This window comes from Rana temporaria, chromosome 12, assembly GCF_905171775.1.
Source record: "Rana temporaria chromosome 12, aRanTem1.1, whole genome shotgun sequence".
Taxonomy (NCBI): domain Eukaryota; kingdom Metazoa; phylum Chordata; class Amphibia; order Anura; family Ranidae; genus Rana; species Rana temporaria.
Window position 1 is genome coordinate 128574617 of NC_053500.1, and position 24972 is coordinate 128599588.

Below are 24972 nucleotides of genomic sequence, written 5' to 3' on the forward strand. Positions count from 1 at the left end.
CTGCGGTTTACCCGCACCGTAGGTGCAACGCAGTGTACGTTTTGGCTTTTCTGCACTTTCAGAGAGCTCACCAAACTTGCAGGTAATAACAGAAGTCTATGGCTCTGTGCAGGTAACCCGCAGGTGCACTGCTCTGCATCTGCGGATTCGTTTGAAAGCAGCCCAGTAACCACTGCATAGATATGCCCATATATACACTGGGATTTTAGTAATAAACTGACCTTTAACCACTTAAGGACCACCTCCTGCATATATATATACGTCAGCAGAATGGTACGGCTGGGCACATGTACGTACAGGTACGTCCTGTACATGTACCCAGTCGCGGGCGCGCGCCCACGGCGTGCTCCCGCGACCCGGTCCGAAGCTGCGGGACTCGCGGACCCGATCGCCGCTGGGGTCCCCGGAGCTGAAGAACGGGGAGAGCCGCGTGTAAACACGGCTTCCCCGTGCTTCACTGTGGCGGCTGCATCGATCGTGTCATCCCCTTTATAGGGAGACACAATCAATGACGTCACTCCTACAGCCACACCCCCCTACAGTTGTAAACACACACTAGGTGAAACATAACTCCTTCAGCGCCCCCTGTGGTTAACTCCCAAACTGCAACTGTCATTTCCACAATAAACAATGCAATTTAAATGCATTTTTTGCTGTGAAAATGACAATGGTCCCAAAAATGTGTCAAAATTGTCCGAAGTGTCCGCCATAATGTCGCAGTCACAAAAAAAATCGCTGATCGCCGCCATTAGTAGTAAAACATTTTTTTTTTATAAAAATGCAATAAAACTATCCCCAATTTTGTAAACTCTATACATTTTGCGCAAACCAACCGATAAAACGCTTATTGCAAATTTTTTTACCAAAAATATGTAGAAGAATACGTATCGGCCTAAACTGAGGAAAAAAACTTTTTTTATTTATTTTGGGGGGATATTTATTATAGCAAAAAGTAAAAAATATTGCATTTTTTTCAAAATTGTCGCTCTATTTTTGTTTATAGCGCAAAAAATAAAAAACGCAGAGGTGATCAAATACCACCAAAAGAAAGCTCAATTTGTGGGAAAAAAAAGGACGCCAATTTTGTTTGGGAGACACGTCGCACGACCGCGCAATTGTCAGTTAAAGCGACGCAGTGCCGAATCGCAAAAAGGGGCCTGGTCCTTTACCTACATTTTGGTCCAGGGATTAGGTGGTTAATAACAGTATTCTTTTCCACCCCAGAGCAGGAGGTCACGGGCCACATCAGAGGGCTGCGCGGGCCACATGTGGCCCCTGGGCCACTGGTTGGGCACCCCTGTTCTAGAATATACGGAGCACTGTTGGTGACAACAGTAGCATAGCCTTAAACGGATTTATGAAATGTTACTTCTAGGGACCCTGTTTTCCCCACCAGGGTTCCAGGCAGCAGTAAAGACCTACAATAGCTCAAGTCCTGACCCTTTCCATCCATTTTGAAACTCAATTATCTGCTGTTTATTATTTATATTACATGCTGGGTGATGTTTGACTACCGATTATGGTTGTCTTAAAAAAAAAATTCATGTTGGTCAATATGTGATGCTATAACCTTGTGACCAGCAATCCTTTTAATTTGTGAGATGTATGACAGACACTGCATGTAACAACAAAAGGAAACGAGATTAAAGTCTGGTACACACGATGAGAAAATCGCATGGGGTGAAAAAAAACAGAGTGATTGTTCGATAATCTGATCATTAGTACCCAGCTTTCAAGAGCCGATCATGACCGTTTTTATGAAATTATCCAAAGCAACAATCTCATAAGATAACAGAAGGAACGATTTTGGTGTAATTAGTATTATATTTGTACGTAAAAAGTCATGTGACCAAGACCATGCATGCTCGGAAAATAAAGAATACAATACATGACATCATCGCAGGAAGTTGTATTATGTCTTACATGAATTTTCGTCACCTATTAGTTTTCAATATGAGACTAGCATGCAAAAAAAAGAAAAACAGGCGATCATTCGTCCGATATTCTCATCATGTGTACTAGGAATTAGACCAGGTATCCACCCCCGAGATGAAAGAAAAACAGGTCATACTTCCACCGTCATTTATATAAGTATTTTTAGAAATGAAGGTGTAGCGCAAAAATTATAAATACAAAGGCCCGAAATTAACAGAGAACGGGCGCACATTACGCCGCCGTAGCGCATCTCAATGTAGGCTACGCCGACGCAGCGCAGAGAGGCAAGCATGGAATTCGCAAAGCCAATGCTGCCAAAAACTGCGCTGGGTTTTGAAGGCGTAAGTCGGCGTAGGTGGAAGTGGGCGTGAGCCATGCAAATGAGGCGTGACCCCATGCAAATGATGGTTTGAGAGCCAGACAAGTACGTTGAACGAACTGCGCATGCGTCGTGTCGTGGACGCATCCCCGTGTGCATGCTCATAACCACGTCTGAACAACTACCTAAGATACGCCGGATCACTGCCTACGCCATGAACGTAATCTACGCCCATCCAGACATATGTCCAACGTAAACTACGTAAAAACCGCCGGCTTCTGTTCCCTGATGCAGACCTTTTACATGTCTGCTGCTGAGTTACACCTCCTTTTATGGGGCTTAACTTTACGCCGGATGTACAACTTACGCGCACCTCTCGGGCACAGGTTCGTGAATCGCCGTATTTTCCTAATTTGCATATTTGAATGGCTAATCAATGGCAGCGCCACCATGTGGCCAGCGTAAATGTGCGCCCACCCTACGCCGGCGTAGGCTAGTTACGTTGGCTGGATGAAGCCTATTTTTAGGCGTATCTTAGTTTGTGGGCACGGCGCACAGATACGTCGGCGCATATTTGCACTTGTGAATCCGGGCCAAAAAGTTCATCAGTGTTGAACTATAAAAATCGTTGGATCAGACAGATCAAAGTCCATTAGAAAGATGTCCTTATGTACGAAAGGAAAGTATCACCATCACTCGAAATTACTGACTCTTACCGTCAGTGTTTAGGGTATAAACTTCAAAAATGAAGTAGACCATGGCAACACCAATCCTTCCTGCATGGAATGGATGTTTTTTCCGAAGGAATTCCGCTCAAACTTGGCTTGCATACACACTGTCAGGCCCCGTACACACGACGGGAGACGTATTCTGCCGAGAAAACCGGTCGTGTGTACACTTTTCGCCGAGGAAACCGACGACGATCTCGTCGGGCCAAAAAGAGAACATGTTCTCTATTTACTCGTTAGTCAATGGGAAAAGTTGGCTCGCCGAGATCCTCGGCGGCTTCACAAGGAACTCGACGAGCAAAACGATGTGTTTTGCCCGTCGAGTTTCTCGGACGTGTGTACGGGGCCTCACACAAAAGTTCTCTTAACTTTGGACCATCAAGAATGCGGTGACGTACAACACTACGACGAGCCATGAAAATGAAGTTCAATGCTTCCGAGCATGCGTTAAATTGTTTCCGAGCAAACTTCGGAATTGCTACAGACGAACGGAATTTCCAATAGGCATTTTTCCGTCTAAAAATTTGAGATCCAGCTCTCAATCTTTTGTTGGCGGAAATTCCGACAGTAAAAGTCCGATGGAGCCTACATCGGACTTTTCTTGACGGAATTTCCGATTGCGTGTACGCGGCATAGGTATTAAACAATGGTTAATGGAAACCTGTCAGAAACATAGAAGCTGCCATTGGTGAACTGTCCTTAAAGCCCGTCTCTATTTTTATAATTGGTCATATCTGGCAATCAAGAATCGGAACAGTATTATATTCCTACCACTAGCAAGTCCATCAACAAAAACAGATATAGAGCTATTTTTTCAGTACAGACCTTCTGGAATTTTGTACAAGCACACAAACCATTTCAAATTGGGTAGCGTGTAGGTAGGTCTTAGGACGTCCCATAACATTCGTTGTACTTGTTTTGTGTGCATCGTAGAGAATGAAATGAAAGTTAAGAATGCACAAAAATATGTATATATGTTCTATATGCTGCGTTTATCTCTGAGGCCACATTTGCATGCAGAGTACATTTGACAACATAAAGATGGGGCAGGCATAAATAATGGGGCTCTGATTTTTTTTTTAGGAAGATTTTGCCTGTTGTGGGAGGAGTCTACGATGTCATACTTTCACCCCCCATTTCAGCGTTTTTCAGATCTGGCTCCTTGACAATTTTGATGAGGCCAGCTCTATAAAGGATGACCTCCAGCCACCTACTGCTGGGGGCCAGCACTATACTCATAGCATGTGACATGCCGCCCTAAGAGCCGGTTGACACTACCGCGACCTGGGGGGCGACTTGTGTCGCCCCAAGTCGCGCGACATGAGTAATTCCATTGAAGTGAATGAGAGCCGTCTTAACGTACACTACTGAAGTCGCTCCGACTTCAGAAAAGGTTCCTGTACTGCTTCAAGGCGACTTGTACCCATTGATTTCAATGCAAGTCGCCTCCAAGTCGGATCCCCTGTCTTAACTGAAGAAACTTTCCAGGATGAGAAACTAGTTTTCTCAGGCAAACCCCTCCCTCCCACAGAGCCGATTACTGTTTGATTGGCCACTGGCAAAGTCGCCTGTCCTGGAGGTGACTTGAAGTCGCCTTGTAAGTCGTGCTGAAGTCGCCTCGCAAAGTCGCGCCCAGAGTCGTGTTGCCCTCTGTGTGAACCGGTGACTTGTTGGTAAGGTTCCCCTATCGAGATGGTTCCTGTAAGGACTGTGCAGGCGCAATCCTTGTCAACGGAAATCTCCGAACCTCCGCCGGCATCCAGGCTCATTCCTTAACATCCCCGTGGATTGGAGGATGTTAAAAAAGAGCCAGGAGGCCGAGCGAGCGTAGCGAGCCGTCCGATCGAAGTGAGGATGTACGGCCGACTGGCCACTTACCTCAAATTCCACGTCGCCCTGGAGGTTTGGTGATTTCCGTTGGCAAGGTTTGCGCCTGCGCAGTCCTTACAGGAACCATCTCGATAGCCGGAACCATATCGTCAGATCACCGGCTCTAAATCTCACTGGAAACAAACACAGAAGTCTGTAATTTTAATCGCTTTCCAGTTTATCTCATACAAATTTAGGCCCAGATTCTCAGTCCGAATGAGAGCCGTCGTATCTATGCGCCTGATTCTTAGAATCAGTTACGCATAGATTTGTATTACATCCGACCAGCGTAAGTCTCTTACGCTGTCGGATCGTAACTGCATATTTACGCTGGCCGCTAGGGGCGTGTACGCTGATTTACGCTTAGAAATATGTAAATCGGCTAGATACGCGAATTCACGAACGTACGCCCGGCCGACGCAGTACAGATACGCCGTTTACGTTAGGCTTTTCCCGGCGTAAAGTTGCCCCTGCTATATGAGGCGCAGCCAATGTTAAGTATGGCCGTCGTTCCCGCGACAAAATTTGAAAATTTTACGTTGTTTGCGTAAGTCGTCCATAAATGGGGCTGGACGTCATTTACGTTCACGTCGAAACCAATACGTCCTTACGGCGTATTTGGAGCAATGCACACTGGGATATGTCCACAGACGGCGCATGCGCCTTTCGTGAAAAATGTCAATCACGTTGTTTCACAAGTTATTTACATAAAAAACGCCCCCCTGTTCCACATTTGAATTAGGCGGGCTTACGCCGGCTGATTTACGCTACGCCGCCGCAACTTACGGAGCAAGTGCTTTGAGAATACTGCACTTGCCTGTCTAAGTTGCGGAGGCGTAACGTAAATCGGATACGTTACGCCCGACTATAGATACGCCGCTGTATGAGAATCTGGGCCTTAGATAACATCACCAACTATATATATATATATAATATATATATATATATATATATATATATATACACATATACATTTTTTATTTATTTATGTTTTATTTTATTTTTTGGGGAAAATTCTCTTTATTACTTTTCAATCACCAACGGTATTTTTATTCTGGAGATCCTTTTTCGAACTTTATTGAATACAAGGGTTTATTGAAAGGAGGCCCAGCCTGATCCATTTAACTGAAGGCTAATGTCCTGATTTTGGTCCAAAATGCGCCAGTGGTGGATTCTTTTCAATTGTGCCTTAAGTTCCAGCAAAACTGTAGCCAGATATAAAATGGCAAAATAAAAAACTTCCGTAAGTGTATTTTAAATAGTACTTCAATCTGTTCTGGGCAGGTTGATTGGAAGGGGTGATCCTTGACCTTGCTGTACCTCTCTATTTGCAATTGATAAACATTAGATCGGATCCTGGCCCGGGTGTCTGGATAAGAAAACTGCCAATTTTTTTCAGCAGGTAAGACTTTTCACGTTTTGAGCTGTTTACCTTAAAGGGGTTGTAAAGGTACAATTTTGTTCCCCTAAATAGCTTCCTTTACCTTAAAGGGGAGTTCCAGCCATTTTTATGTTTATTAAAAGTCAGCAGCAACAAAAAGTGTAGCTGCTGGCTTTTAATAAACAGGCACTTACCTGCTCCAGCGACGCGCCGGCCGGGGCTCCGCTCCTCTCCCCCCCTCCCCGGCCGGCGTCTTCATCTTCAGTGTGGGCACCCGGCCGTGACAGCTTTCGGCTTCACGGCCGGGCACCCACTGCGCATGCGCGAGCGGCGCGGCCCGGCGCCGCGCCGTGTAATTGGCCAGGAGATCGCCTAGGACCTGTGACGTGTCCTAGGCGATCGCCTACAGCAGCCACTTCCTGAAGGCGATTAAGCTTAGTCGCCTACAGGAAGGAGGAAGTGGGACAGGAAGTCCCACTCGTGCTGAAGCCCCCACTCCCCCCCCCAAAAAATTACATGCCAAATGTGGCATGTAAGGGGGAGAGGAGTGGGTTAAGAGGAAGTTCCAAATTTGGGTGGAACTCCTCTTTAAGTGAAGGAGGACTGCACTACCTCATCCTTCCATTTTGCTTTTAAATGTCCTTATTTCTTCTGAGAAATCCTCACTTCCTGTTCTTCTGTCTGTAACTCCACACAGTAATGCAAGGCTTTCTCCCTGGTGTGGAGTGTCGTGCTCCCCCCCTCCCTTGGACTACGGGAGAGTCAGGACGCCCACTAACACACATCTCCTTTCTCTATCTGCAATGTAGAGAGCGTCCTGACTCTCCTGTAGTCCAAGGGAGGGGGCGAGCACGACACTCCACACCAGGGAGAAAGCCTTGCATTACTGTGTGTAGTTACAGGCAGAAGAACAGGAAGTGAGGATTTCTCAGAAGAAATAAGGACATTTAAAAGCAAAATGGAAGGATGAGGTAAGTGAAGGAGGACTGCAGGTAGGTAGGGAGACCGCCGCTCCAGGTGAGCACAGGCAGGTAATCAATGTCCACTTAGGAATCACACGGGTGCTGGCAATGCATAGAATTAAGCAGGTGGGAGAATGGATGGACAGCCGCACTCCAAAAAGTCTTGTTGAAAAAAGACGTGCTCTTTATTGTAAAAAGGAAAAAATGCACAGCACACAACAGCATACAGTGGGATAGACAGCTGACGCGTTTCGCATTAACAACTAATGCTTATTCATAGCTGCTATGACTGAGCCTAGGTTCACACTGCTGCGAATTCAAAATCGCGGTAAAATGCACGATTTTACCGCGATTTCGCGGCCGCAATTTAATGTAAATCGCGGCCCGAAATCGCAAAAAGTAGTACAGGAACTACTTTTTTAAATCGCAGATGCGGCGTCGCACTGATTAGGACAGTGCCATTGCCGACAATTGCCGCCGATTTGAGATGCGATTTGACATGTCAAATCGCATCTCAAATTGTACCCAGTGTGAACCAGGGCTAAGCATTAGTTGTTAATGCGAAACGCATCAGCTGTCTATCCCACTGTATGCTGTTGTGTGCTGTGCATTTTTTCCTTTTTACAATAAAGAGCACGTCTTTTTTCAACAAGACTTTTTGGAGTGCGGCTGTCCATCCATTCTCCCACCTGCTTGAAGGAGGACTGCACTGAGGTAACGGAAGCTATTTAGGGGATTTTTTTTACCTTTACAACCCCTTTAATTTCCATTATCGGTACATTTTTTTTGAAGGGGATCTCCGGATGCTGGTCACTATTATCTGATCTGCTGCAGACCGTTCCACAATAAAAGGTTCTGTTCAAATGCCTTGCTCAACTCCTGGGAGTGCCATTGTTTGTCAGAATGTCAAGTACAGTTGTGTCCATCACTCGGAATGTTTTATATAGTTGTAGAACCAGTGTTATGTTAAAAGATCATGACTGTTTTCTGTACTGTTTATGTCCAATAAAATCCATTTACTACAATCCTTTATCTTAATGGGAATGTATAGTGTATTTGAGTGTTGTGTTACAGACATGCTTGTAAGGAGATCAACTTAAAGCAGAGGTCCACACAAAAATGGGACCTCCGCTTTTCGGAACCCTCCCCCCCTCCTTTTAGGGGGGAGCAGTCCAGAAACCTGACTAATACAGGTATTTGCACCCACTTCCGGGCATAGACCCCCGCCCTCACCCCTCCCCCCCCCCGCTGTCTTCTGGGAAACACACATGCCCCAGAAGACAGCGGGGACCAGTGAGGACGTACTGCGCGACTCGCGCATGCGCAGTAGGGAATCGGGAAGTGAAGCTGCAACGCTTCACTTCCTGATTCCCTCACCGAGGATGGCGGCGGTGGCAGCCGAGAGACGAGTGATTGATCGGCTGCCGGCATCACGGGCACACTGGCCAGGTAAGTGTCCATTTATTAAAAGCCAGCAGCTGCAGTAGTTGTAGTTGTAGCTGCTGGCTTTTAATAATTTTTATTTTTTTTAGGCGGACCTCCGCTTTAACCACTTAAGGACCGCCTCCTGCACATATACGTCGGCAGAATGGCACGGCTGGGCACAGGCACGTACAGGTGCTTCCTCTTTCAGTGCCCAGCTGTGGGTCGCGGGGGCGCGCGCCTGCGACACGGTCCGAAGCTCCGTGACTGCCGGACCCGCGTATCCGATCGCCGCTGGAGTCCCGCGATTGGTCCCCGGAGCTGAAGAACGGGGAGAGCTGTGTGTAAACATAACAGGGATATGAAACAGCCAGTCTGTAAAATCTGGAGATGGACTGAAATTGCTGACCTTTCCCTCTGAAAACACTAATTGCTCAGCAGCTGTGCTGATTGCTTTATCTCCAGCACTTTGAGTCACTGACCCATAACAAGTATGGAGATAATTGCATGCTTCTTCCAGGTCTGTGGCTCAGGACCTTAGATACCAGACACCAGGGCAGGACTTAGGGTGGTGGGGGCCCCTGGGCTTGAGTGTTGAAGGGGCCCCCTGGAGCCGAGAATTGGGGGGGATCGAAGTTGTTGAGCGGGGGGGGGGCGAATTGAAGTTGTTGAGCGGGGGGGAGCGCATTAAAGTTGTTGAGCGGGGGGGGATTTTGCAGTTGTTGAGGGGGGGAGTGCCTCTCACCAACAGCCGGGGCCACAGACTGTCATTAGCCCGGCTGTCGGCTTTCTTCCCTTCAGCAGCCACAGTCCTCCACACACCACTCCGGTTCCTCCTGCTTCCGTGCTGCCTCCTCTTGCAGTGCGGGAAAATTAACCCTTTTGCGGGACTGCGGGAAGAAGCTGTCTGTGCGGGAAAGTCCCACAGAATCCGTGCGTGTTGGGAGGTATGCGCAGGGCCGCCATCAGGAATTTTGGGGCCTCTTGCACAGCTTAAGGCATGGGCCCCCTGAAGCAGAGAACCTAGGGGGGGTGGGGGTGCTGCCGCCTGAAATTGAGAAGCGTGGGGGCTGCCGCAAATTGAGAAGCGGGGGGGCCTTTACAAAAAAAAGAAGAAATAAAGAAGAAAACAAATATATATAAATATATGTAGCCATCCGGGGCCCTGGGGACCTCTGGGCCTTTTAATAAAAAGAAAAAATAAACCTCTGGGCCCTTTAATAATAAAAAAAAAAACATTTATAAAAAATACATAAAAAAAGGGAGGCTGCCAAACCCGGGGGCCCTGGGGACCTCTGGGCCTTTTAATAAAAAAATAAAAAAATAAACAAAAATAAAAAAATAAACATTTATAAAAAAAATAAAAAAAGGGGGGGTTGCCACATGGGGCCCTGTGGACCCTTTAATAAAAATATATATATATATATATATAAAAAAAATGTAATTTTTTTTATAAAAAAATAAAAAAGGTGGGTTGCCATCTGGGGGCCCTGGAGACCCCTGGGCCCTTTAATAATAATATATATATATATATATATATATATATATATATATATATATATATATATATATATATATATATATATATAAAAAATATATATAAAAAAACATTTTTTTACAAAAAATAAATAAAAAAAAGGGGGGTTGCCGTCCGGGGGCCCTGGAGACCCCTGGGCCCTTTAATAATAATAATAATAATATATATATATATATATATATATATATATATATATATATATATATATATTATATATATAAAAATAAAAAATATATAAAAAAAAACATTTTTTTACAAAAAAATAAATAAAAAAAAGGGGGGTTGCCGTCCAGGGCCCTGGGGGCCTCCGGGCCCCTGGGGACCTCCGGACCCCTAAAAAAAAAAAAAAAAAAAAAAAACATTTTTTTTTTTTTTTTTTTTTTAAAGGGGGCCCCCTATTGGGTGGGGCCCCTGGGCTTGAGCCCAGTCAAGGCCAATGGTAAGTCCGGCCCTGCCAGACACAGCCAGACAACAGAGTATTTTCAGGAAGTCAGCAGTGACAGTTCCTCATTGAAGAAAATTGTTGTAAAAGAAATTTGTCATCGAATAGATAACACATATAGGTGAGCTGTCAGTGCCGCGCACCCCAATAAATTGTATTGAATGGAAGATCCCTCAGGGTTTTTTTTTTTTAACATCGAAATTATATTGAAAGAATTAGCAATCTACTTTCTATTTTTGCTAATCATCTTAACATGAACATTATTTTTATACTCATTTAAAAAAAAAAAAATTTTTGCTTTAACATGTATTTATAAACATATATGTTTATAAACATTTTTTTTTTTATTTATTTTATTTGTATAATTTATTTTTAGCAGTCATATATTTTTTTCTCGATATTTCATGATTATTACATGTATTTTCTGTGTTTATCACGTTTTTACAGCCCCCAGCCTCAACATCTGCATCACTTGATCTATATGCAGAAGCAGAGAGGATTCTGGGATTTGCAGTCTCCTTGAAAGAGATTTACATCTGCATGGAGGGTTCTTGAACTCCCAGAATCCTTTTCTGTGGACCCTTAGGGCCAGATCTACGAAGCGTGGCGCTTCTTTACGGCCGGCGTAGTGTATCTCAGATACACTACGCCGCCGTAACTTACATCGTATTTCCCGTATTCTCAAAGAATTTGCGCCGTAAGTTACGGCGGCGTAGTGTAACTGTGTCGGCGTAAGGGCGCGCAATTCAAATGGATGAGATGGGGGCGTGTTTTATGGTAATACGTCTTGACCCGACGTAAATTAAGTTTTTTCTGAACGGCGCAAGCGCCGTCCGTGGGGGTATCCCAGTGCGCATGCTCGAAATGAACCCGCAACAAGCCAATGCTTACGACGTGAACGTCATTCTACGCAAAGCCCTATTCGCGAACGACTTACGCAAACGACGTAAAATTTTCAAAATTCGACGCGGGAACGACGTCCATACTTAACATAGGATACGCCTCATATAGCAGGGGTAACTATACGCCGAAAAAAGCCTTACGGAAACGACGTAAAAAAAATGCGCCGGCCGGACGTACGTTCGTGGATCGCCGTATCTATCTAATTTGCATATTCGACGCGGAAATTGACGGATAAACGCCACCTAGCGGCCAGTGTAAATATGCACCTTAGATCGGACGGCGTACTAAGACGTACGCCAGACGGATCTAGCCCAGCTTCAGGCGTATCTTGTTTTGTGGATACAAAACAAAGATACGCCGGAGCAAACTGGAAGTTACGCGGCGTATCAATAGATACGCCAGCGTAACTTCTTTGTGGATCTGGTCCTTAGTCTACATTTTTTTTTTGTATTTTTGCTTTTCATTTAACATGTATTTTATACAATTTAAATTTTTTTGTAATATATTTTTTTAATCATTTTAACTTTTTTCTTTTCTAATCATTTAAATTTTTTTTTTTTTAGCCTTTATAAATTGTAACACATATTGTAAAACATTTTTTTTTATTATTATAATTTTTTTTCATTTTTGCTAATCATCTTAACATGAACATTATTTTTATACTCATTTAAATTTTATTTTCTATGTTTGCTAATCATTTTAACATGTATTTGTAAACATATATGTTTATAAACATTTTTTTTAAATTTAATTTATTTGTATAATTATTTTTAGCAGTCATAAAAAAAAAATTCTCGATATTTCATGATTATTACATGTATTTTCTGTGTCATCAAGTGATTACAGCCCCCAGCCTCAACATCTGCATCACTTGATTTATATGCAGAAGCAGAGGGGATTCTGGGATTTGCAGTCTCCTGGAAAGAGATTTACTACATCTGCATGGAGGGTTCCTGGACTCCCAGAATCCTTTTCTGTGGGATGCTAGGCATGTGCAGTGTGACACACAGGAGCAGCGTCTGCAGTCCTGAGCCCCCAGCCTGCGCCTGTGTGGGTGGTAGGTGACACCGCGCTCTCTCTCTCTCTCTCTCTCTCTCTCTCTCTCTCTCTAGGATGAGATGCAGAATAACATTGTATAGGATGTCACTGAGCCCCAGCTGGTGCTCCCAGCCCTGCAGAGATTGGATGCTGCGCTCGCTGCTGGAAGCTCATTAATTACGGGTCGCGGATTGTCCATAGAATTCCAGCACTGGGGCGCATTCTAATTTTGGGAAACATTAATTGGTGTCTTTGCTGCCAGCGTTCCGCATCAAGGAGCCCTCTCTGCTCAAGGTGGAGGCATTCCTATTGCTGGATGCACATTGGCTGAAGGAATTAGGAGCAGGTGAGTCGCAATTACATTGTAGCGTGATGTGTGGTTGTTTATTTGCTTCTGATACCTATATAGACCAGTGATGGGGAACTACATTTCCCATGATGCTCAGCTACGCTGCAGAGTGCATGAGCATCATGGGAAATGTAGTACCAAAACATCTGGGGTGCCAAGGTTCCCCATCACTGCTATAGAGGTTTTATTTATTAGAACATTATGGGGGAGATTTACTAAATCTCGGGCGCAGCTGTGCCTAGTAACCAATCATAAAAAACAAAAAGCCGCGCCAAGAATAGGTTAATCAAGTCCACTACTAGAAGTAGAAATAATACGATGGATAAAGTCTATGAGCTCTTAAACAGAGGCCAAAGATGCACTTGATAGTACAAGGACACAGGTTCCATATAGTATGACACAATGATGTATTAATGGATGTGAATTCCTCCAACACCCGGTGACATGCATGCAGTATGTGACTTCCTCCACCTGAAAATCAAAAGCCTCTTACCAGAAGGTAAGAAATCAAAGCGGATGGCTATAACCCAGCCTCGGCCTTTACTTTCTCCAGGGATCCCAGATCAGGAGTCCGCAGCGTCACAATCGTTAGATCACAGTCGCTCCTTTTGATCCTGCCAGATACTGTCACTCAGCGTTACAATACAGCGACGGCATTGTCATACCTGTGCGCGATCAGCCCATACGAACCTTAAGCTGGCCACACACATAGTTCATGAGGGACAATCCAAAATCCAATCAGTCTGTGGTCATTCCCATTAGACCGAAGTTGATCTGTCGTTTAGCCAGTGGGCATGTATGGCTCCTTTCTCTTGCAGTGTCCTATGAAGCAAACCATGCATGCAGGGACTAGAGTTGTGTCCCCTCCATACTGTGTGCAAAAACAAACACAGTATTCTAAACACAGCTTCTAAAGCCCCCCCCCCCCCCCGTACAACCGGTCCGACTTTCGAACGACGCACGATCGCCCGATAATCTTACTGTTAGTTTGGTCCTTTTCGACAGTCGATTCTGACTTTTTGGATGAAAAAAATATCCTGATGTGCAGACTTTATCGTTTTTGTCGTACGCAAACTCGACGTCCAAATTTTCGTTTTTAATTACCGTATTTATCTTCATATAATGCGCCCCGGCGTATAGCCCACACCCCCAACCTGGAAGGAACATTTCGGGAAAAAAATAAAATACTTTGAATGTATTAGTATAATGTATTAATAGTTTGAATGCCCCTCGTCAGTGTCTTGCCGGCGTCCATCGGCGGCCTTGTCTGGTCCGGATGCGGCCTCGGTGGTGTCCTCCTCGCTTCTCCCGGGCTCTTGTTGTTCCGATCCCGGCTTCCCGCGCTGTGTTTGAACGCCGCCGCCGACATATACCAAACGCAGTACACTCGGCACGCTCGGCTCCTCTCGCATAGGAGGTGGCACAGGGAGTGACCGCGAGGGGAGCCGAGCCTGGCCGAGTGTACCCGAGTGTACTGCGCTCGGTATATGTCGGCGGCAAGGTTCAAACACAGCGCGGGAAGCGGGTATCGGCATATATCGCGCACCCACGATGTTCCCCTTATTTTAAGGGGAAAAAAGTGTGCGGTATACGCCGATAAATACGGTAGTACGTTTTTTTTGTCCAAAAAAAAACAAAAAACGTAAGAGCAAGACTACGCATGCTCAGAAACGAAAGGCTACATACAAAACTATTCAACAGGCGACGTCACTTCTGGCATTGTATTTTGTCGTACGAGAATTTTTTGGTACGGTGAGTAACCTCTTCCCATTTTGGTATTAGACTAGCATGCCACAAATAAAGGGAGGAAACGGTCGTCCAAAAATCTGATCGTGTATACGAGGCTTGAGTTCAGCTTGTCCAATTGCGCTTTAACAGTAAGACCCCTTTCACACCGGGGCCGCCCATGCATTAGCGCTAAAGAGACGCTCGTTTTAGCAGAGCTTCAGCGCTGTTTAACCACTTTACCGACTGGCTCACGCCGATATACGTCAGCGCGTGCCACCCACATGCTGCACGGGTTGTGTGGGTAGCGTGATTACGGGAGGACGTCCATGGATGCCCTCCCAGCAATGTAAGCCCGCGCTGTAGCTGTCTTTCGGCCATACCACAGACGGGACTGGGTTAGGCTGTAATAGGCAGCAGACAGAAGTGTTTACATGCCTTGCTTTCCGACCGCAGCAAAGTTTATCTGACACGTACGGTAGGTACATGATGTACCTATACACTCAAGCATATGGCGAAGCACTGCAAACATCAAATCGGCAGATCAGTTAAAGCCCGCAGGCTAAATGAAATAAATATATGGGTGTAGGGCCATCTTCAGTTTTGTGCTCCACATTTATAATGCATCATAAGGATGAAGGCCACTTGTCTTTGCCGTACTTTTGGCATAAGAAAATCGTCAGCTCCAACTAGGAGATCATCCAGCTGGTGCCTCAAGGTTTTTCACACCAGGACAGCTTTGATAAAGCTACTTATCCTCGTATATAAATGAGCTAATCTGCTTAACTAAGAACTGATTTCTGTGTTCAGCCTGCTTTATTGCTGCCTACAAGCCATTGGGCTGGATTCAGGTAGAATTGCGCATTATTTACGGAGGCGCAGGGCAACGTTTTTGCCCTGCGCCCCCGCAAATTTGCTGCGCTGCCCTTGATTCACGGAGCAGTAGCTCCGTAAATTGCGTGGGCGCGCCGGCAAAATGCCCGGCGCAAGCGCGCGCAATTTAAATGATCCCGTAGGGGGCGGGAATCATTTAAATTATGCGCGTTCCCGCGCCGATCGTAGAGTGCATGCTCCGTCGGGAAACTTTCCCGACGTGCATTGCGGCAAATGACGTCGCAAGGACGTCATTTGCTTCAAAGTGAACGTGAATGGCGTCCAGCGCCATTCACGATTCACTTACGCAAGCTACGTAAAATTCAAATTTCACGACGCGGGAACGACGGGTATACGTAACATTGGCTGCCCCTGATAATAGCAGGGGCAGCCTTACGCAAAAACCGCCGTACGGAAACGACATAAATTGCGTACGCAGGGCTCGCGCAACGTTGTGAATCGGCGTTAGTATGCAATTTGCATACTATACGCTGAGCACAACGGAAACGCCACCTAGCGGCCATCGCAAGAATGCAGCCTAAGATATGCGGGCATAAGAGCCTTATGCCGCGCATTTCTTAGGCTGCAGTCGGCGTAACGAGGTTCCTGAATCAGGAGCATTCGTTACGCCGGGGCAAGTAAGCAATTGCGCTGTGTAACCTATGGTTACACAGGCGCAATTGCTTTGTTGAATCCAGCCCATTGTTTCCATGCACTGCACTGTTGAAAAAACCTGAAACAGCATGCAGTATACAATTTGGAATAAATTGCTCTATAGAAGAGGCTGTACTGTGCTGGAAACCCACGGTTTGGAATACATACATTTGGCCAAGGGGCCAAAGAGTAATGTGCCTGGCTCCATCCACTATCCTAAAATCAAGAATAATCTCTTTTTACTTTGGATGTGTGATGGAATAAGAAATGTAAATACCTTCAGTTTCTGACGCGCTTTAAAATTAACGTCCAGATTTTGATTGGCTCTTTTGTCCCTGTTGGGGAGATTTGCTCCGCACTTCCTGTAAGGCCACAAAGTGATTGAAAAGTTTGTTTAACGGGAAGACAAAAACAGAAACATGTAAAGTAAGGAAAGGTTCGAACACATGGTCACAGGAACAGGAAGTGAAGGTAGATCTCTCCCATGACCCCCACAGGCATAATTAGAAATTTAAAATCCTAAGTAAGTAAGGCACCGGGGGCCAGATTCAGGTAGAATCGCGGCGGCGTAACGTATCGTAGATACGCTACACCGCCGCAATTTTTCATCACAAGTGCCTGATTCACCAAGCACTTGCGTGAAAAATTACGCCGGCGTAAGCCCGCGTAATTTAAAGGGGCGTGTGCCATTTAAATTAGGCGCGCTCCCGCGCCGGACCTACTGCGCATGCTCCGTTTCGAGATTCCCGCCGTGCTTTGCGCGAACTGACGTCATTTTTTCGATCGGCGACGTGCGTAGCGTACTTACGTATTCCCGGTCTTACGCAAACGACATGAAATTTCAAAATTCGCAGCGGGAACGACGCCCATACTTTATACAGCAATACGATTGCTGTGTAAAGTTAAGGCACCAAAAACGACGACTAACTTTGCGACGGGAAACTAGACTAGCGGCGACATAATGTCAGTATGAGGAATGGTGCCCCAAGGACAGATAAAGGCAAGCAAAGGCCTACATCTGGCCCCCGGGCCTCAGTTTGGAGACCCCTGATCTAGACCAGGGGTCTCCAAACTTTCTAAACAAAGGGCCAGTTTACTCTCCTTAGACTTTAGAGTTGCTGGACTGTGGTCAGTGGGAGTAGTAAATATCCTGGCATTGGTGGAAGTTAACAATTATTGGTGTCAGAGAAATATTGGCCCATCATTGTTGTCAGTAAGAGAAATAGTACCCTATTAGTGGTATCAGTGGGAGGAATAGTGCCCAATCGTTGGTGTTATTGGAAGGAATAAGTGCTCCACTGTTGGTGTCAGTGGCAGCAATTATGCCCCCTTGTTAATGTCAGTGGGAGGAATAGTGCCCCAAGGACAGATAAAGGCAAGCAAAGGGCCACATCTGGCCGACAGGCCTCAGTTTGGAGACCACTGATCTAGACCAGGGGTCTCCAAACTTTCTAAACAAAGGGCCAGTTTACTCTCCTTCAGACTTTAGAGGGGCTGGACTGTGGTCAGTGGAAGTAGTAAATGTCCTGGCGTTGGCGGAAGTTAACAATCATTGGTGTTCGAGAAATATTGGCCCATCACTGCTGTCAGTAAGAGGAATAGTACCCTATTAGTGGTATCAGTGAGATTAATAGTGCCCCATCGTTGGTGTTATTGGGATGAATAAGTGCTCCACTGTTGGTGTCAGTGGCAGCAATTATGCCCCCTTGTTAACGTCAGTGGGAGGAATAAGGGCCAGATAAAGGCAAGCAAAGGGCCACATCTGGCCCCCAGTTTGAAGACCACTAATCTATACCAGGAGGGTGATCAGTAAGTGAAAGCCTGTGTCAGGGGCAGATTTTCCTAAAAACATTCTCACAAGTGCTAAAGCATTGATGAAGGGGGGTTTTGAACCCAAAATGGTTCAGGTGAAAATAGAAACCTGACAGAAATTTGAACTTTTGCCAACACTATGCAAAATATATATATATATATATATATATATATATATATATATATATATATATATATATATATATATATATATATATATATATATATATATTTTTTGCTGAAGTTGAATTGTAACATGGCTCTTTTAGCGACTTGACTATATAATTATAAATTGGTCAAATTTGTTTTTTATTTTTTCAGTAATTCCCGAAGGTTCTAATGGGCTGCCAGGAGGTGCACGCTATTACTCTGCTTGCCTTTGTCTGTGGTACGGCCTCCGTCTCGGGACTGTTTACTGCCATTCTTCTTCCCCAATGGAGACAGATGAAGCTGTACACTTTCAACAGGAACGAGAAGAATCTGACAGTGAGCATGGGATTATGGGTAAAGTGCACTCGCTTAGAGTGGAGCAGGGAGTGCATGATCTACGACCGGGACTGGTACGCCACCGTGGACCAGCTTGACATCCGCATTCTGCAGTTTGCACTTCCTTTCAGCATTTTGACTGCCGCCTCGGCCCTTGTCCTTGTCCTGACCGGGATCTGTAACACCACCTTCAGCACCAACATGCCGAGTCTTAAGCTGGCCAAGTGCCTGGTCAACAGTGCCGGATGCCACCTCGTGGCGGGCATGTTGTTCTGCTTGGCGGGAGTGATGAGCGCTACTCCATCTACCTGGGTAATACTCTATAACAGCATTTTGAACAGCAAGTACGGACCGTATTTCACCTATGATATCGCCGTCTTTGTCGCTTTAGGGAGCTCTGGCGGGATGTTTTTCACAGCTGCTCTCCTGTTCGGTTGGTACTGTAACTGCAAAACTCTGACATCATCATATTGGCAGCCATTGTACTCCCATATGCCCAATATGCAGAATTATATCCCCCCATCCTACTCTGCCCAGGCCCACCTGTCGCCCATTGAAATAGACTTTCCCGTCACGTACACGGTGTAGTGAAAATGTAATTTCAGACTTTTAGATAGATACTCGTAAAGAAAAGCAGAAACAAGGATAATTCATTGTCAGATGTTGTGATTGGAGAAAATGATGTATTTATTTTAAATTAAAGGGTAAATTGATATAAAACAGAACTCCAGAAAAACTTCTAAATACACAGCTGGAATACATATTCCTGGGTTTAACCCAGGGCCGTCTTTAATATTAATTGGACCCTGGGCAAACATTTTCTTGGGCCCTCCCAAATCCACTTATGAACTATGGGCCAGATTCTTAAAAAGGCTTACGACGGCGCAACGCCATTTGCGCCGTCGTAAGTCCTAATCTGGCCCGGCCTATCTATGCGACTGATTCTTAGAATCAGTTACGCATAGATATCCCTTAGATCTGACAGGCGTAAGGCTCTTACGCTGTCAGATCTTGAATGCAATTTTTTTTCCCGCCGCTAGGTGTCGCCTCGTCGTTTTCCCCGTCGTCTATGCAAATTAGCTTTTTACGCCGATTTCCCGAACGTACGCGCGGACGACGCAGTGAATTTACGACGTTTCCGTAAGCGTAAACTTGCCCCTGCTATATGAGGGGCAAGTTTACGTAGGTCCGTCGTATGCCATGTTAAGTATGGCGTCGGGTCAGCGTCGTCTTTTTCCGTCGTTTACGTCGTTTTCGTAAGTCGTTCGCGAATACGACTTTACGTCAATGACGCTCACGTCGGCGTCATTCGTTCGTCATTTTCCGTCGTGAGCTGGAGCATGCGCACTGGGCTATTTTTATGCCCGGCGCATGCGCAATTCGATCGTCGCGGGGGCGCGCTTAATTTAAATACAAGCCCGCCCCCTTTGAATTACGCTTGCCCCTGCTATATGAGGGGCAAGTTTACGTAGGTCCGTCGTATGCCATGTTAAGTATGGCGTCGGGTCAGCGTCGTCTTTTTCCGTCGTTTTCGTAAGTCGTTCGCGAATACGACTTTACGTCAATGACGCTCACGTCGGCGTCATTGACGTTTTCCGCCGTGAGCTAGAGCATGCGCACTGGGCTATTTTTATGCCCGGCGCATGCGCAGTTCGATCGTCGCGGGGGCGCGCTTAATTTAAATACAAGCCCGCCCCCTTTGAATTACGCTTGCCCCTGCTATATGAGGGGCAAGTTTACGTAGGTCCGTCGTATGCCATGTTAAGTATGGCGTCGGGTCAGCGTCGTCTTTTTCCGTCGTTTTCGTAAGTCGTTCGCGAATACGACTTTACGTCAATGACGCTCACGTCGGCGTCATTGACGTTTTCCGCCGTGAGCTAGAGCATGCGCACTGGGCTATTTTTATGCCCGGCGCATGCGCAGTTCGATCGTCGCGGGGGCGCGCTTAATTTAAATACAAGCCCGCCCCCTTTGAATTACGCGCACTGGGCTATTTTTATGCCCGGCGCATGCGCAGTTCGATCGTCGCGGAGGCGCGCTTAATTTAAATACAAGCCCGCCCCCTTTGAATTACGCGGCCCTACGCCGGGCCATTTACACAACGTCGCCGCAAATTACGGAGCAAGTGCTTGGAGAATACGGCACTTGCTCCAGTAATTTGCGGCGGCGTAGTGTAAATGGCTTACGCTACGCCGCCGCAGATTATACAAGAATCTGGCCCTAAGTTCTGGCAGTGCGGGCTCAAGGGGCAGCTCTTCTGGGCCCCTTCAACAATGACTGGGCGCTGGGCAGCTGCCCCTTTTGCCCTGCGTTCAAGACGCCCCTGATTTAACTTTACAAAGAACATGTACTTCTTTCAAGCTGGTCCTGAGGTTTATACAGCTCTCCCAGACAGCAAAGCTAAACCGATGACTTGACTTTTTTTTCTGCTGCAGTTAATCAATTCAGCCAGGTCACCGCCCCGCCCCTAACGCGTCATTGGACAGCTAAGCCAAAGCAGCAGACTAAAGAGCACATCCCAGTGTTCATGCCGCTTTCTCCTCCTATCAGTAAGCTACTTGTACAACTCTACTGCAGCACAATTGATTGGTAGTAGGAGGAGCAGCCAATCTAAGATCTGTTGTGCAGAAGATTTCAAGAAGATTAACAGCAAGACAAATTCAATTACTTACAATGTTTTGACAGCCGCACTCCAAAAATATTGCTTTTTATTGTTAAAACAAGATCACAGGATACATGCCACAGCAAACAGGATACAAGCTGACGCGTTTCACAGTATAACTTTGTGCTTGATCATTGCAGCTATAATCAAGCACTAAGTTATAGTGTGAAACGCGTCAGCTTGTATCCTGTTTGCTGTGGCATGTATCCTGTTTTTAACAATAAAAAGCAATATTTTTGGAGTGCGGCTGTCCAGACATCCTCTTTCGTTTGCATTGCTATATGCACTGCCAGCACCCGTGGCTACAGATCCGGTGAAGAGGTTGATTACTTGCATTTTCTACCTTGAGCAGTGACTCCCTTTCTCTATCTACTTACAATGTTTGCCATTAAAATACAGCAATACATTTTAATGAATATATAACCGCATTACATGGTGTTTTTATAATATCTACCTGGAGTTCAATTTTTTTTCAAACTGTGTTTGACTTGCTGTATGAAGTCTTGTACTTCCTGTTTCTCTATTTTGGGGACGGCCCTTTAAAGTGCAGGCAATGGACAGTAACGTTTTTGCCTATTCTTAATAAAAAGTGAAACTGAAGGCCATATAGCAGGCCTCGACAAAATCCGGACGCCAGGTCGCAATTCCGACAAGAAATTGTGACCTGGCGCCTGGGGAAGCTTAGGGCTGCAGAAGGCCGCAAAGTCAAGGCCTCAATTACCGGCCGGCCGGTAATTGAGGCCGCGGCTTTGCGGCCTTCACAGAAGAAAGCCGAGGCCTGCAGAAGGACTCTAGGAGTGGCCATCTTGTGGTGGCCGTTGGCATTACAGGTTACATTACATTACAAGTAGCAAAAAACAGCAGTTCTAATGTGTTTTTTCACTGCCATCTCCTTCCCTCAAATTAGAACCCCCAAACATTATATATATTTTTTTATTCTAACACCCTAGAGAAAAAAATGGCGGTGGTTGCAATACTTTCTGTCACACCGTATTTGCGCAGCGGTCTTACAAGTGCACTTTTTTGGGGGAAAAATACACTTTTTTTTAATTAAAAAATAAAACAACAGTAAAGTTAGCCCAATTTTTTTTTATATTGTGAAAGATAATGTTACGGCGAGTAAATTGATACCCAACATGTCACGCTTCAAAATTGCGTCCGCTCGTGGAATGGCGACAAACTTTTACCCTTTAAAATCCCCATTTGCGACTTAAAAAAATTCTACAGGTTGCATGTTTTGAGTTACAGAGGAGGTCTATGGCTAGAATTATTGCTCTCGCTCTACCAATCGCGGCGATACCTCACATGTGTGGTTTGAATACCGTTTACATATGCGGGCGCTGCTCACGTATGTGTTCTCTTCTGCGCGCGAGCTCGGCGGGACGGTGCGTTTTTTGGCTCCTAACTTTTTTAGCTGGCTCCTAGATTCCAAGCAAATTTGTCAAACCCTGCCATATAGCATTTCTGCACATACACACATATCACCAGGGCAGAAAAAGGATATTTCCACAATGGGAACTCAGATATTAATAATAGTTATTTATAAATTGGATACTTTGGGGGGGGGGGGGGGTTTAGAGTCTTTGCTGCGTCTCTATTACAGAGGTCTCCCCTCAATTTCTGTCATGGTCAAGGCGTCAGCTGGAGTGGAAGAGATAGGAAATCTTCCCAACAGGGGCCTTGGACAGCAAAAAAAAAAAAAAACAGTTAACAACTCTTCTTCACTCCACCCCACTCTAATGCCGCGTACACACGAGTGTTTTTTATGATGAGAAAAATGCAATTTTTTAAATTGGTCATTAAAAATGATCGTGTGTAGGCTCCAGAGCATTTTTCTCAACGAGAAAAATGGGCATTAAAAACTTAGAACCGGCTCTATTTTTTCTCGTCGTTTTTCACGTCGTCGTTTTTCTTGTTGTGTGTACGCTTTAACGACGGGGAAAAAACTTGCATGCTCAGAAGCAAGTTGTGAGAAGGAAAATTTGCATAATCAGCCCAAAGGGTGGCGCCATTTGAATGGAACTTCCCCTTTATAGTGCCGTCGTACATGTTGTATGTCACCGGCATTGCTTGAGCATTTTTTTTTCCCGATTGTGTGTATGCAAGGCAGGCTTGACAAGAATCACGTAGAGAAAAACGTCGTTTTTTTTTTTCCATGACATGAAAAACGGTCGTGTGTACGCGGCATTAGGAATAACATTTTGGCTGGAGTTCCAGGTTAAAAAAAGACACTAAGGCCGGAATCACACTAGTGTGGTGCGAATTTCAGCTCTCTTATCTCTGCAGAGAGATAAGAGAAGTGTTCAGCAGATTAGCAACATTTTAGATGCGAATTTGGAGACCTGGGAGAAGTTACGGGTGAGAGGAGAGTGGGGGAGAAGTGTATTGAGCTGAATGAGAGAAATTCCTGAAGAGAACTGAACACCTCTGCGAATCAGCTGTGTACCCATAGAAGATAATGGGCTTAAATTCGCACCTGAGCCACACCGCAATGCCTAAAAGACGCACACGGTTTTACTGCAATGCGCAGTGCGAATGCATCGCACATATGTGAACCAGCCTCATTGAAAACAATGTATATTAAAATGTTCTGTGAATTGGATGCGGTGTAAGCCGCACTCACTTTGCATAGGTGTGAACCTGGCCTAAAGGCTCGTACACACGGTCGGACATCCAACAAAATTTCCCTTGGATTTTTGTCCTAATTGATTTGTCCGGTTACACCCATAGCATACACACGCTCAGACTTTTCAGCAAACTTTTCTAAAAATTACCCAGCATCACGTGGTTTTTCTGCTCTTTACCGCCACCCTTTGGTTAACTTCTGCTATTGTTGGTTGATTTTAACATTGGTTCTGAGCATGCGCTCAAAAGTCCGATTGTTTGCTGTACACACGGTCGGACTAGGCACCATCAGACTTTTGTTGACGTAAAGTTGGTCCGTTTGCAGACCCAACTTTTTGTCCGATGAAACCCGAAAAAGTTGGTCCGATGGAACGTACACACGGTCGGACAAATTCGAAAAGTTGCAGATTTTGAAGTTGGTTGGCCAAAAGTCCGACCGTGTGTATGGGGCTTTACACCAAAAACTTTACAGAGTAGGAATTAGGCTGGATTCACACATATGCAGATTTAGTGCTTATTGCATTTTTCATATTTGCACTAGAGTCCATTTAACATGGTTTCCTATGCAACACATTCTGTAGTGCAAACCTGCAAAATAGAACTAAAATGCCATAGGTGGGAATCCAGCCTTAGAGGATCAGGCAGTATGTAAAATGGTATTGACTTTGGGGCAGATCCTCATACAATTGCATGGGCGCAGCGTATGTGAGATACGCTACGACGCTGTAACTTACTTTTTTAATCTTTGAATCCACAAAGAATTTTCGCCGTAAGTTACGGCGGCGTAGTGCATCTCTCCCGGCGTAACGGCGCGTAATTCAAATGCGGCGAGCAGGGGGCGTGTTTCATTTAAATGAAGCGCGTCCCCGCGCCGAACGAACTGCGCATGCCCCGTCCGTCAAAACTCCCAGGGTGCATTGCTCCAAATGACGTCGCAAGGACGTCACTGTTTTCGTCGTGAACGTAAATGGCGTCCAGCCCCATTCACGGACGACTTGCGCAAACGACGTAAAAATTTCAAAATTAGACGCGGGAACAACGGCCATACTTAACATTGAGTACGCCACCAGATAGCAGCTTTAACTATACGCCGGAAAAAGCCGAACGGAAACGACGTAAAAGAATGCGACGGCCGCGTATTAAAAGCAGTGGAAGTGACATCATTCCCGCCATGTAGATAAATCCTTGCTGTAGATGTGCACAAATGTACTATATGATGGAATGTTTTCACCAGTGTAACCTTCATTACT

At 45.5% G+C, this 24972-nt stretch overlaps 1 protein-coding gene across 1 annotated transcript; it reads left to right on the forward strand.

The window, feature by feature from the left end:
• Nucleotides 1-12387: 12387 nt before the first annotated feature.
• On the forward strand, nucleotides 12388-19285 carry LOC120918830 (claudin-12-like). Its single transcript, XM_040330666.1, has 2 exons — nucleotides 12388-12882; nucleotides 18271-19285. Exon 2 carries the CDS (start codon nucleotides 18289-18291, stop codon nucleotides 19021-19023), a length of 735 nt encoding a protein of 244 aa, XP_040186600.1. The 5' UTR covers nucleotides 12388-12882; nucleotides 18271-18288; the 3' UTR covers nucleotides 19024-19285.
• Nucleotides 19286-24972: the final 5687 nt, after the last annotated feature.

Coding starts and splice junctions, on each gene's coding strand:
- LOC120918830 (XM_040330666.1), top strand. CDS start 18,289: ATGGGCTGCCAGGAGGTGCACGCTATTACTCTGCTTGCCTTTGTCTGT.